Source organism: Uloborus diversus, chromosome 7, assembly GCF_026930045.1.
Source record: "Uloborus diversus isolate 005 chromosome 7, Udiv.v.3.1, whole genome shotgun sequence".
NCBI lineage: Eukaryota > Metazoa > Arthropoda > Arachnida > Araneae > Uloboridae > Uloborus > Uloborus diversus.
Genome location: NC_072737.1, coordinates 12,826,858 through 12,840,572, shown reverse-complemented (window position 1 = coordinate 12,840,572; position 13,715 = coordinate 12,826,858). Strand labels below are relative to the sequence as shown.

Sequence of the window (13,715 nt, the reverse complement as noted above, 5' to 3'; positions counted from 1 at the left end):
AAAAATTATGAAGCAATCAACACGAGCTGGCCATAGTGACTGCCAACTAAAAACTTTTTAGAAGAATGACATATGAAAGTATAACTTGTAGTAAAACCATACTTTGGTGATTGCGAGTAGAAGTAAAAGCAGGGTGGAGATTTTTGTAGTTGGTTGTATCTTTGGTGTTCCGTGAATCACAGAAAAAAAAATGGTGGAAACTTTATAAAGCAATCCCTCTGCATGGTTCGTGTTTAATAACTAAAAAGCATAAGAAGAATGAAATATAGAAAAATGACCTGCAGTTAACACCTATAAAGATATACTTCAACAGTTGCGTAAAGCACGGAAGTTTCTGTAGTTCATAGTGTAACTTTGGGAGTTCCACAATTCCCAAGAAAAAATGGCAAAAAAATGTATGAAGCAACCACAGTAGTTGGCTAGGGTTACCAAACAAAAAATTATGAAGAGGAATGAAATATGAATTGCGATTTACATATCACATGAATAAAGCTTGACTTCCATAGCTGCTTGAAGAAATGCAAGCACACTCCTATAAGCAGAATCAGATAATTTTGTACGTACTTGATACATTTTTGGGAGTTCCACGATTCAAAGCTAAAATTAACAAAGTATGCATAACGCAACCACCCTAAATAGCTGGTGTCTACCAACGAAGAATTATGAAGAAGAATGAAATGTAAAATGTGACTTGCAGATAAAACCAGTAGTACTTGTGTGACTTTAAACAGCTGCATAAAAAAATGAAAGCACATGAATTAATCAGATGATTCTATAGAAGGTAATACTTTTTAGAAGCCCAGCGAGTAAAGCAGTGTAAAGAAAAGCAAGCACATTTCATTGATTAAAATAATGTGCAAGGATAGACGAAACCTGGAGCAAGAAGAATGGCAGTTTTTACAATAATTATATGTTTCCAAATTTTTCATCAAGACTGCTTAATTACTTTACCTTTCACTCATAAAGTATCACACTGATCTATTTCAACTGTTAATTTATGACCAATTTGTTCTGGCGCAGTGATGAAGCTCCCCCTCCTCTCCCAAAACCAAACAGTTCCAAGAGTTTCCTTGGCGAGTTTGAAGACCACTGAAGTTGAAGATGGATCTTTAGCAAGAACTGGGCAATTTCCGTTAAACTAAAGAGACGAACTGGGCATGAGAGGGGGATTCCTCTCGGGTGCCATGTTCATTGGTCTTGACGATGGCTCGGAATCCGCCTTCGTCGGCCAAGTACTTCACCAATCTGTATCGGCCGTCGGGTCCTGAGAGGGTGTATGAACCAACCACGTTGCCGTTTCCGTCACCAGATTCTGACCTGTAGTGGCTGCCGCCGTCCCCGTGATTGATGTTGTACAGGAAAGAATGTGCATGAGAGCCCTGTTGAGCTGCTGCGTGGGCACTGTAGTGATTCAAAAACTGTGGAGGAAATTGAATGGAATCAGTACATGTGTACAGTTTGGCCGAATGCTCATTTCGTCGCTAAAGCGATGAATGGGCTTATCTCAAAAAAAAAAAAAAAAAAAGAAATGAAAAAATAAGTTTTGACCACGATCAGGGCCGGATTTAGAAGTGTGGAGGCCCCGGGGCAACGAAGAAGTGGAGGCCCCTAATCAGGGTTCGAAATGATCATCATGTTTTCGAAAATATCCGATACTTTGATATATATCCGAATATTTTGATATACATGTATATATCCGATATTTTCGACCCGTGAAAGTTAAGATATTTTGTAAAACTTTTATTGTGGGGGCCCCTTTGTTGTGGAGGCCCCGGGGCAGTAGCCCCGCCTGCCCTCCCCTAAATCCGGCCCTGACCACGACAGAAATATCCAAAGTCGATTTTATAGTATGTCCAATGGGCGTATGTCTACAGTAAATGGTAAACAAGTTACGGTCCTTCACACTGGTGGCGGTTCTCAAGCGATACAGTAAGCTGGAAATCTTTAAATCGGTTTTCTGGAAAATGCTTAAAAGTGAGATACGCCAATTCGTTTTTTAGCGACGATTTGTTGAATATTGTTTATACCAATTGAACTGTTTATCTCAGGAACCAGACAAACGCAAAGATTTCTAATTTCAGAAAAACAAATGTATCATCATATTAAATGATTCACTCGAGAATGCAATACTTTTATTGAAATTAGTACACCAAAAGGTGTATTTCTTTCAGCTTAAAATATCGAAACTCTTATCAAAAAATTTTAATATGTTGGTAAAAATCGATTATGTGAAATTTTAGAGCTTAACGTTTGACTGATTTCTAAAATAACCGTTACAATGGACACTATTCACGGTTTGGCAACGGTCCCTTCAGCTGCTGGTCGGCCGGTATTTTGACTGACTACGCAGTGTTATGAGTAAAACGACAACAACGTGTATAAAGTCCAAATAAAGTATTAAAATAGAGTTAAAAACTCAGCAAACAGCTGTTTCGGGACTGTCAAATGCAAGCCCCTTCATCAGTGCATAAAAGAAGAACGAAAAGCCCACACAATGTAGACCGAATGACAAATGAACGAAAAATGGAAATTGGACAGTCCTGAAACAGCTGTTTGCTGAGTTTTTAATTCTATTTTAATATTTTATTTGCACTTTATACACATTGTTGTCGTTTTACTCATACCACGGTGCAAAGTTTTCGACTGCTTTTTCACATTTTACGCAGTGTTAGTAGTGCTAAAAAAAAACGCGTTTTATTCAATGATTTCTGAACTTCATACGCATCATGAACATGCTTAGGGCTTATACAGACTTGTGACTGTGCATGAATAATGCCGAGAAAGGGGAAAAGTAAAAAGAAAATTTTAGTTTTCTTCATGTTTCTGATGAAGAATCATAGAGACTTAAAACCATGAAAATACGATTATACAGACAGTACAGTCAACCCTCGTTTATCGCGGCTAATTCGTTCCAGACTTTACCGCGATAACTGAATTTCCGCGAAGTAGGATTCTGTATATATTTTTCTAATTAGAGCGCATAAAACTTACTTACGGCAATTTAAATAGGTTTTTATCATAGTTAGAGCCCCCTAGACATGAAACAGCACCCTTAGCCACCATTACATTTTTATTACTTAATATATCGCACAAAATGAGAAAATTAGATTTGTTAGACGTAATAGATATCACATTGTCAATTATTGGGAAATAAACTATACACACACGCAGTTCTTACACCTACTACTAATCTATGAAAAAACTTCAACTTGTTCGATGAAGAATCAATTGCCCGTTAGTGACCGTTGGTGCCCCCGTCTTCCTCTACATTTACGTGTACAGCTTAATAAGCTAGTACATTGTTGAATACCATTTGCAGATATATTTATCCCCTTGTAATAATACAGTGGTTTGTACTTTCCAGTTAGTGCTTAACGGTTAAAATGAGATAGCGATTTCCTACACTTTCTTCGGCGATTTTATACCTCCACTCCCTCAACTAGTACGACTACCCCTCAGACCTTACTTAAAAGTTTACCTTACTTAAAAGACATATACTTTGTTATTCTTCTGCAGAAAAAAGTTTATACGAGCGCATAAAAAAGGCTAACTACTATATTTGAAAAAAAAAAAAAAATGGAAAAACCGTGATGTAGTGAAGCCGCGAAAGTCGAAGCGCGAAGTAGCGAGGGACGACTGTATATCGTACCAAATTCATCGTTCATCATTTTTTTACAACGTTTCATAGTAAAAACCTTCCAAAAGACCTCTTTTTCAAATAGAAGGAAGAGTTTATAAGTCGCATAATAAAAGCAAGTGCTATTACACGCTGTAGTACCGGATTTGCGTATACTACAGTACTCATAATGCACTGCAGTGACGTTTTATACCCGCAATGACGTCAGGTGAATAGGGTCCAATAATGGGAACAATGCCGCTATTCAGTCAATCATTTCCACTTTACTCTCAATCATTCACAAAAGGAAACAAAAATAGAACACACACACACACACACATCTGCTCGCAAAGTGTAATGGTTAAATGAACAGAAAGCAATAGTGCTACTACTTTATTTGTTCTCCCTAAGTTGAGGATCTAGTGGTGTAGTTAGTTCGTTAGTTCCTAGATGGCGCAGCTAAAACACGTCAGTTGCGCCATCTAGAAAAGAACTAACTACGTTGTTAGTTTGTCTATTACAAAAATCATCACAATTATGTAACCAATGATGATTTCGATTATCATGCTTTTAAAAAGTTTCCTGATACTATTTGAGTCACCGAAGTTGCAATTGCTTTGAATTATATTTATTTATATTGTATATTTATATTTTGAGCGCCGTTATTTATTTTCGTAAATTAGTCTCACCTCATTGCGTTTTTGTTGAAAAGCAGCAGGTGCGTACATGTTTCCCTGCAACATAAAACATCAGAATTAAGGGAGTGAACCGAAAATAAAATGTTAAAGAATGAAAACAGATTCGCATGTGCTGCGACAATTCGATATCAAGATATTTCTACTAGAATCCCACTTGTAAATAAAAAGTGAATTCACGTGGCATTCCCCAAACTCTTTATTTATCAGAACAAAAGCAAACAAGTATATTGTGCGTTTTTTTTACGAGAAGGCACTTCGCCACGCTTCCTTGAACGCAGAGTTCCATTTTACGCGGGGGTGATCGGTAAACAATCCACGCGCTTCTAAAGGAGACAAAACCAGATATCCTTAACTTGAGCGTGCATTTTGATGTGCAAAAAAGTCTTAGTGTCCTTTACATCACTTGCTTCACTTGTCTGTTGCCATTCAAGTAATTCTTACATTTTAAAAACTGCTGCTTTTACAACAAAATGCTATGATTCAAAGATATTTTCTGCAGAAAACGGCGGAATAGGATCGTCCGATACCACGTGACGGGGGACGTGTCAAGTGCCTTCTCGCAGAAAACGGAGAATATTATTGTATGTTCCAACTCTTCAGTGAAAATAAAAACGGAAACATAGGAATGGTATGAGCGACTTACTTGAGAATTCTCTTGCTGAACAGCAGGGGTGGGGTACATCATAGCCTGAAATGAAACACATCAAAATTCAGTTATTGAATAGCTTGAAACAAGAGAAAGAATAAAAAAAAGTGGATGGTATCTATGTTATCACATTTACATTTGAAAATTATTTTTTGGAGAATCTTGTATGTTGAAAACTCAAGTGGTAATTCGCAAAATCTTTATCCGCAAAAAGTAACATCGAGCTGATATACAACTAAAATACTACCTGTTCTTTAGTACATATAAACGGAATCAATTTACATGAACATATAACGGAATCATGAACATATGACAGTCTCACCTGAAGGCGTTCTTGCTGAACAGCAGGGGTGGGGTACATCATTGCCTAAAACACAAAAATAAAAATTCAGTGACTTAATCAACTGAAACAAATGGAAGGATATAACAGAGATCGGTACATATTGCCACATTTAGATATCAAGAAACTTTTTTAGAAAATCCTATAAATTAACAGGGGCGTGCACAGAAATTTTGGAGCCCGCCACAAACGACTTTTACGTGCCCAACTTCTGTATTGTTTATCCCTACGTCCCTACATATATTTTAACCCTCATTTTAAAAATCTCGGGCCCCCTTCACTCTTGGGCCCGGGCCAACAGATGTCCCTTCTCTCCCCCCCCCCCCCATTGTACACAACCCTCTAAATTGATAAAAAGTATGTCACATTTAGGCACATTTTAATGTGCCTCAACATTGACTCGTGTAAGGTGCTATCACATTTAAAAGTCAAGATATTTTTGGATAACCCTATATGTTAATCTTATATAATTAAAAACTGAGCGTATGTACCTATGTATGTACCTATATATGTACCTGTGTATCTATGTCCAAGTTTCTTCTCCCGAACGACAGTGAACTGACCATCGAACCAGGTATCGATGGATTCGTAATCTTTCCGTCTTTATGTTTGGCTATTTAACATAATCCTCCGCTAATAATTAGCGGGGATATCAATTAAAAACTATTAGTTATGACACTTAGTTTTCGACATAAAATCCCTATGTTTCGAAGGCTTTGCTTCATCTCAACTTTCCGCGAAATGATTTTATTAAAATTTAAAGCGTGAAGAAAATCATTGAGACGAAAGATCTGTTGCCATTTTTTGTCTCGAATATGAGCAAATAAAATTCTGGGCTTTGTTTTAAAGGCTTCTCCTGTAATCGGAGGATTTTAAATGTTTACTTTTTGGTTTTTTTTTTTCTGAAATCTGCCGCAAAATTTTACTGATTTTTTTTTTTTGTTCAAACCTGATTGTTGAACACGCGTTACTTGACATAACTTTTATTTTCGAGGTGGACCATGCAAAGCCGGGCGACGTAGCTAGTACTTTTATTAAAATTCGTAGCGTGAGGGAAAATCATTGAGAAGATATATCTGTTGACATTTTTTCTCGAATATGAACAAACAAAATTCTGAGTTTTTTGTCTTAAAGGCTTCTCCTGTAACCGGGGGATTTGAAATGTTTACTCTTTGGTTATTTTTCCGAAATCTGCCGCAGAATTTAACTGATTTTTTTTTTCAAGCATGATTGTTGAACACGTGTTACTTGACATAACTTTTATTTTCTAGCTAGATCGTGCAAAGCTGGCCGACGCAGCTAGTATAAAGTATAAAATTCATGTAGAGTTTTGCCGAGTATGTATCCGCGAAAAATATTATCTTACTGAGATACTAGTGTGAAATCATTTTGCATAAGCATATGATAGTCTTACCTGAAGGCGTTCTTGTTGAACAGCTGGGGTGGGGTACATCATAGCCTGAAAAATGCAAGGAATAAAAGTTCAGGGACTAAATGAGCTGAAACAAGTTAAAGCGTAAAAAGAAAGACTCGCATATGTTATCGCATTTAAATATCAAGACATTTATGGAGTGTCCTACATGGTATCAAATGATATAATGTTGTGGTTCACAAAATCTTCACCAAACAAAACAATAGCAAAGGAATGTATTATAGGAAGAGCCCGATCATAATGACATTGGGCATGGGGTAAATTTCTATTTTAGGCCCCCCCTGGGATCCGACTAAGATTTTTGAAGACACCTGGCACGAAATTCATTTTGTGCCCCCCCTTCCGGCTTTTTTTATATGTTGAAGCAATAGAATATTTCGATACTTGCGTTTTTACACAACCATACTAAATTTGGTGGTACCACAATATAATACATACATTTAAAAAGTAGAAGAGATATAGTAGTATAAGATAAATATACAAAATGTGGTTAAACTTTGCTCGTTGCAGTAAACCGTAAATACCGAAATTATCTATGATATAACTTTTAATAGTAAATACAGACTAAATTTGGAGTGGTTTTCTGATTCGCAAAGAGATCACATTTTTAATGGGAATTTTTATCAACAAATAGATTTTTTCCTTGTTTTGGCATTTCCAAAACTATTATCATTGTACTCTAGATTCTGAGTGAAGTCATTATTTATTTTTAATCAGCATGATAAATTAAGAGGATTTTGGGCCCCCCGAAATCTAAGAGGAGGGGCCTGTTCCTCACATGCCCTTGCGGTAATCAGGCTCTGATTATACGGATTTATTGCTCCAATATTTCAGATCACAAAAACGGAATGATATGAACAAAATTATTTGAACGTCTCTCACCTGAAGGCGTTCTTGTTGAACAGCAGGTCTGGAATACATCATATTCTGAAATGTAACGTATTAAAAATTCATTGATTGATTTAGCTGAATCAAGTGAAAGAAAAAAAAAAAAAGCAAAAACTCTTATATGTTACCACACTCAAATACTATCAAGATATTGCATGTTGTATTAAATTATACTGTGTTTGCTAATTGATGTTTTCTGCAGAAAACTCACCATTAAAATTTCTTGAAGTTAATCTCTGGCTAAATCTTTATAAATTTGGCTGAGGCCAGGGCCTAATTACCACACAGGCCAACTTGGCCTGGGTCCCTATCTTCATAAGAGGACCATAATATATTTTTTAAAATTATGCATAGCATTAAAATATCACATATTTTAAAGAAAATAATAAGATTTATTGCAAAAAAACTAAATTGAAACTTAGTATTTCTTTTGTTTAGTTGGTTTCATGTGCGTAAGAAAACTTTATCTCTTGACAGTTTCATGCAAAGTTAGGTGTAATTCCTTTTTTTTCTCAGAAATAACTGACTAATGAAGCTAAAAAGACTGAAAAATAATTATTTGGTCAATGTCCTATTTCTCTTTTGAATATATTTCTCCGGGGGGGGGGGGGATATGCTTTTCTTTACTTAACTGTGCCATAACTAATTGCGTTATAAAATTATTAAGTTGTGACAGGGATATAACAAAGCGGTGCGGGGATTCAAGACGTGTGCAAAACAGTTGAACTGCACTGGGCCTCTCGGCCCTATATATAGGGGACCTGCAAGGGCTACAAAAGCACTGTGACGATTCAAATATATTATTTTGCATTGATTTAAAGTGACAGAATAGAGAGGGGGACCTCCAAATTATTGTGGGCGTTGGTCCTCACTTTCAGTTAGTCGGGTTTTGGCAGTGTCTGGAACTTTAAAATTATGGCTAATTTACTGGCCATCAGTGTGAAATCTCTAGTGCGGATCCTAGTAACACATTTCGTCCACTAGTCCATTGAACAACTGTCAATTTTCACACACTAAGCTTAGATTTTACATTTTCCCGTTTGGTATGATGTCTTTCATCACCAGTCCGATAGAAAACGTAAAATCGTTTTTCCACTGGATTTTTGGAGTCCTATTTGTTAGTAAAAGCATGAAATTTTAAAGGAAAATTTTTATTCATCAGAACGATATCATGCAAGTCACTAGCGCAACCAGAAATACTTTCTGGAGGGCGTTTTTTGATGAAAAATACCTTCTGCAAGGTTTTTTTCTTTTTTTTTTTGGTGAAAAATGTTTTTTTTTTTAAATCAAAAATTTTTTCTGAAAGGAGTTTTTTGATCAAAAATGCCTTCTGAGGGGGATTTTTTAATCAAAAATACGTTCTGAAATTGATTTTTTGATCAAAAATACCTTCTGAATGTGTTTTTTTTTTAAAATAAAAACAGCTCTTTCATATGCATAAACTACAATATTAGAATTTGCTTTTATATAAAAAACCAATGGCTCGGGGGCTGCGACACTGATGCAGGTACATCACTGAGACACTACCATTTCTTCGACGTATAGAAACAGAATTATATGAACATAATGTGAAAGTCTCTCACCTGAAGGCGTTCTTGTTGAACTGCAGGTCTGGAATACATCTTACCCTGAAATGTAACGCATCAAAATTCATTGTTTGAGTTTCTTGAAGCAAGTTATAGAAAAAGAAACAGAAATCCGTAAACTTTACCACACATGCGACTAATGTATATTATCAAAAATATGAAGATGTTTTTGGAGTGTCACATAAATTAATCAAAAGCGAAATATTCTCAAACAAATAAAAGAATAGCCATATTGATCAAGAGTTTGATGCTTATATAAAAATGATTCTGGTGTTTGCTGAATTGACATGATTACTGTCTGATGATTTTGCTCTTTCGCTTCAAATATATTTCCCTTTCTGTAGTGTAATGATGTCAAAATAGCAAAGTGTGTAACGGTGAGTATGTGATAGTGGGCGGTATGACTTTATGCGAATGAGTGATCTAATGTTCCCTCTTCACATTACATGAATACTGCGATCGTTTGGGAGGTCTCGGGTTCGAATCCCTGCTCGCGCATGAATGTACATTCTTTCTCCTGTCCTCGTCCTTTCTTTGTGTGAATGTGTTGTTATGCTGTGAACGGTCGCCTGTCTTATAAATGGATTTGGTCGCCAAGTCGGCGACAAAACTTGGCGACCGAAAAACTGGCGATATGTCGCCAAGTGTCCGACGAATTATAACACAACTTGAGTTTAAATCGAAATTAACAATGATTTACCCCCAAAAAGGGGCAAAAGACCCCCTTAGGAACATCCGAATGCGAGGGAAGGTGCACAACTGGACTCCACTAGGAGTCTACGTACCAAATTTCAACTTTCTAGAACATTCCGTTTTTGAGTTATGCGAGATACATACACACATACACACATACACACATACGCACATACGCATATACATACGTACATACAGACGTCACGAGAAAATTCGTTGTAATTAACTCGGGGGTCGTCAAAATGGATATTTCGGGTGTCTGTACGTTCCTAGGCATATATCCACGTGTGGTCGGTTCGAAAAAAAAAAAAAAAAAAATTCAACATTCATTCGGGGGTGAGCAAAATGGAAATGAAGGCCGATTTTTGAGTGAAATTTTTTTCGTGAATACAATACTTCCTTTTTTGTAAAAGGAAGTAAAAAAATACTGTCTAAAATCTTGTCGAACAGCTGATTATTCAACAAATGGATAAGTTAAAGCACATATAAGGTAAATTTACTCAATCATGGGTGCCCACCTGGGGAGGGGGGGGGCATGGCGCAGACTGTGCGATTAAAATTTTTATGAAGGGGGTGTTTTGAGAGGTATTTTCCCCCTTTTTAGGGGGTTCTTGCGTTTGGGGGTGGGTCCTTGCAGTTTTTAGGAGGGGGCGCCCTAGCTCGAAGGGAGGATGCACCACTGGACTCATTGATTCATTAAATGGGTGGCAGTGAGTAATTGAATGGCCATATAAGGATTTGTTCCATCGCATACTAAGAAAATCAAGCTACAGTTACAGTAATTCTACTTACAATTAATCTTTTTACAGACAATAACGCCTCAGAAACTCCATTCTTTCATATGCCATTGTAGACTTTAATTTTTGGTGTTTCCTAGACGTCATAGAAGAGCCATTGTGGGCTGACCTCTCCGAGACGTCATTCATTTGAAGTGCCATTGCAGACTGACATTGCTGAGATGTCATTCATGTCATGTGTCACTGTAAACTTTTATTTTTGATGACTCCGAGGCGTCATTCATTTTAAGCGCCATTGTAGACAGACCTCTCCGAGACGTCAATCATTTGAAGTAACATAGTGGAATGACCTTGCCTTGATGTCATTCATGCTACGTACAAATATAAACTTTTATTTTTTCTGTCTCCGAGACGTCATTCATTTTATTTGTCATCGTAGATTGACCTCTCCGAGACATCCTTCATTTTATGTGCCATTACTCTTTAACGTCTCTGAGACATCACTGTATGTTAAAGGGTTAATGAAATAAAATACCTTGAGCTAATCAGTCGCACAGAAAACCGACAACAAAGATTTTGTCCCTCTTGCTCACGATACAAAATAAGGGTGAATAATAATAAATAATAATAATAATAATAAAAATAATAACAATAATAATAATAATAATAATAATGATAATAATAATAAAAATAATAATAATAATAATAATAATAATAATAATAATAATAATAATAATAATAATAATAATAATAATAATTATAATTATAATTATAATTATAATAATATTAATAATAATAATAAATAATGATAATAATAATAATAATATTAATAATAATAATAATAAAAACAGCGTGCTACCTGTGCTTGCTGAGCTGCTTGGTATTTGTTCATTAATGGTGCAAGGAGAGCTGATTCGACAGGAGTCATTCCATATTTTTTCTGCTGCATAACTTGAGCGGCGACTCGCTGGGGGGCGGCACGTGACCACATCTTGCCCTGGAACACAAAATATCGGAAGTCAATGCAAAGACTAAAAAAGAAGTCAACAGATTGAAAAGCTCCAAATATTGTTGCTCTTAATAGTATGGAAGACCGATGTTACAACTGCCTTATTTCTGTTCTACATCTATGTATCGAAGAATGTTAATGATTTCCATAAAATAGCCTTACCTGAAGGCGTTCTACTCGAACAGCAGAGGGAGTGTGCATTTTACGCTGAAAAGTAAAACAATAGAATCAGAAGCAAAGTTAAAAATCAAGAGCACAAGCTCGTAAAAAATGACACATCTAAATAACAAAATATTTTTCAAGCATCCAATTACGGATAAAAAATAAATAATTCAAAATTAAATAATTACAGAAAGTCTTTGTTGACCGAAATAAGGGCATACATGCGTTTATTTAAAAAATATCATGTATCTTTTTTTTTTCAATTGTCTAGAAACGAAATATGCAGTTATCTTGTCTCGTTTCTGCCAGGAACATATCCGGTAAAAAAATAGGAAAGTTGATCACTAAAAGTCAGTAACATATGTAAAATTAAACTCGAATCTTTCCGCAGAATTCATAAACCTTTCCACTAAAAGCCAGTCATAATTCTGGAATAAATTAGTAATCTTTACAGAACTTGTTTTTCTTTCTATTGAGGCTGCATATATTGAATACTAACCATTCGCAAACTTAGTGCGAGTTCCCCATAAGGCATCCAGTCCCTCCATTAAGGCGCGGATGTTAATGGCACCGATCACTTTGACCAGTTTCCACCAGATGGAGACACCTGGGCTCTTTTCGATGCGAAACTGCACTAATGATTTTATTTTGCCATGGGCATTCAAAGCCAAACGAATACCCAAAGGATCTTTCACATTCGGCATAATCATACGCTGACGATTCTATGAATCTAAAAAATCCACCGACTAGCCACCGTGGGTCGGGACCACAGCGTGGAAGACCAGCGCAGCGCCTTACTACCACGTCACCCAGCCATAGGAAAAAAAAGTTAAGATATGTTTTGGCTCCTTCCTGATCATCAGGAAAGCTCTAGTAACAAATATGGCCGAAGTTAGGGCAGAATTGAAAGCAAATGCCGAACAACGTATTTGCCTGCAGTTCTTGCAGAACTGCAAAATCCAGAAACCCCATTTCAACCTTGCTTGAGACTCAGCCAATCTGAAAGGGCTTTAATTGAGCTGAAGACGAAACACTCAATAAAAAAAAAAGCTGAATGCATTCATACAGGTAAGTAAAAATGATTTTCACTACAGTGAAGTTTGCATGCATGAAACTTGTAGTGATTCAGGAAACGTTTTAGCAAAAACACTTATTTTTCACCGGAAACTGGTGCAAATCCGTGAAATTCAGCAAAATTGCCAGGAAATAATTTGCGACGCATCGGAACTTCGTACGGTATAGTTATTGGTGTCGCAAACTATATTTTTATATTGTTTGTATGCCCATACATTGATCAAACAAAGCTAAGAATTTCTGTAAGGCTCTCACCTGTTGGCGCTCGAGAACAAGGGGGGATGTGCGCATCTTTACCTGTAACACAAAAATTCGGTGGATAGATCAGCTGAAGCATCACAATACAGGCAAAAAAATTTAGATTATTGTATATGACTACAGTTAAACATTAAGATATATATTATAAAATATGAAATGTTCCAAGTTTGATTGCAAATACACCTGTACGAAGTTGTGCGAAAGATCATCGTGAGTGCATAGCCAGGGGTCTGATTACTGAATAGGCCAACTAGGCCGTGGCCTAGGGTCCCCACTTGTTAGGGGCTCCAAATGGCTGTTTTTCTTTAACCAATAGCTAAACTGATTTCGCCAATGGCTAAAATATTAAGGGTTGACTACACAGGAGCCCCGAAAAAGCATATATGGTCAGGGGCCCCTTGATATCTTAATAATCGGGCCCTGTACATAGCTAAATGAAAAATTTTAAGAAGAGAAGATTTTGCTAAATATCAAAACTTAAAGGTTTTCAGCAATACTTTGAAATGGTGAAATCCTAGTTGAACGTTTGCAAGGTTCCTCTTGAACCTTTTTTTGTTCAGAGAGAACTATTTTAAA

At 36.4% G+C, this 13,715-nt stretch overlaps 1 protein-coding gene across 2 annotated transcripts; it reads right to left on the bottom strand.

Annotated features, from left to right (window-relative positions):
• Window positions 1-736: 736 nt before the first annotated feature.
• Window positions 737-13,176, bottom strand: LOC129226067 (uncharacterized). Of its 2 annotated transcripts, XM_054860650.1 has the most exons (8): window positions 13,137-13,176; window positions 11,808-11,852; window positions 11,496-11,633; window positions 9,204-9,248; window positions 7,615-7,659; window positions 4,958-5,002; window positions 4,306-4,350; window positions 737-1,418 (listed from the first exon to the last, which is right to left on the bottom strand). In XM_054860650.1, exons 1-8 carry the CDS (start codon window positions 13,170-13,172, stop codon window positions 1,134-1,136), a joined length of 684 nt encoding a protein of 227 aa, XP_054716625.1. In that variant the 5' UTR covers window positions 13,173-13,176; the 3' UTR covers window positions 737-1,133. The 2 variants fall into 2 exon arrangements, with proteins under 2 accessions (XP_054716625.1, XP_054716626.1); XM_054860651.1 differs by lacking the exon at window positions 4,306-4,350.
• Window positions 13,177-13,715: the final 539 nt, after the last annotated feature.

What these genes read in the sequence shown, in the direction of transcription:
- LOC129226067 (XM_054860650.1), bottom strand. Translation starts at nt 13,172, where the DNA reads ATGCGCACATCCCCCCTTGTTCTCGAGCGCCAACAG. An exon ending in TTCAACAAGAACGCCTTCAG is followed by an intron (nt 5,003 to 7,614) that starts GTGAGAGACGTT and finishes GTTTCATTTCAG; the next exon opens with GCTATGATGTACCCCACCCC. An exon ending in TTCAACAAAAACGCAATGAG is followed by an intron (nt 1,419 to 4,305) that starts GTGAGACTAATT and finishes TTTCCTCCACAG; the next exon opens with TTTTTGAATCACTACAGTGC.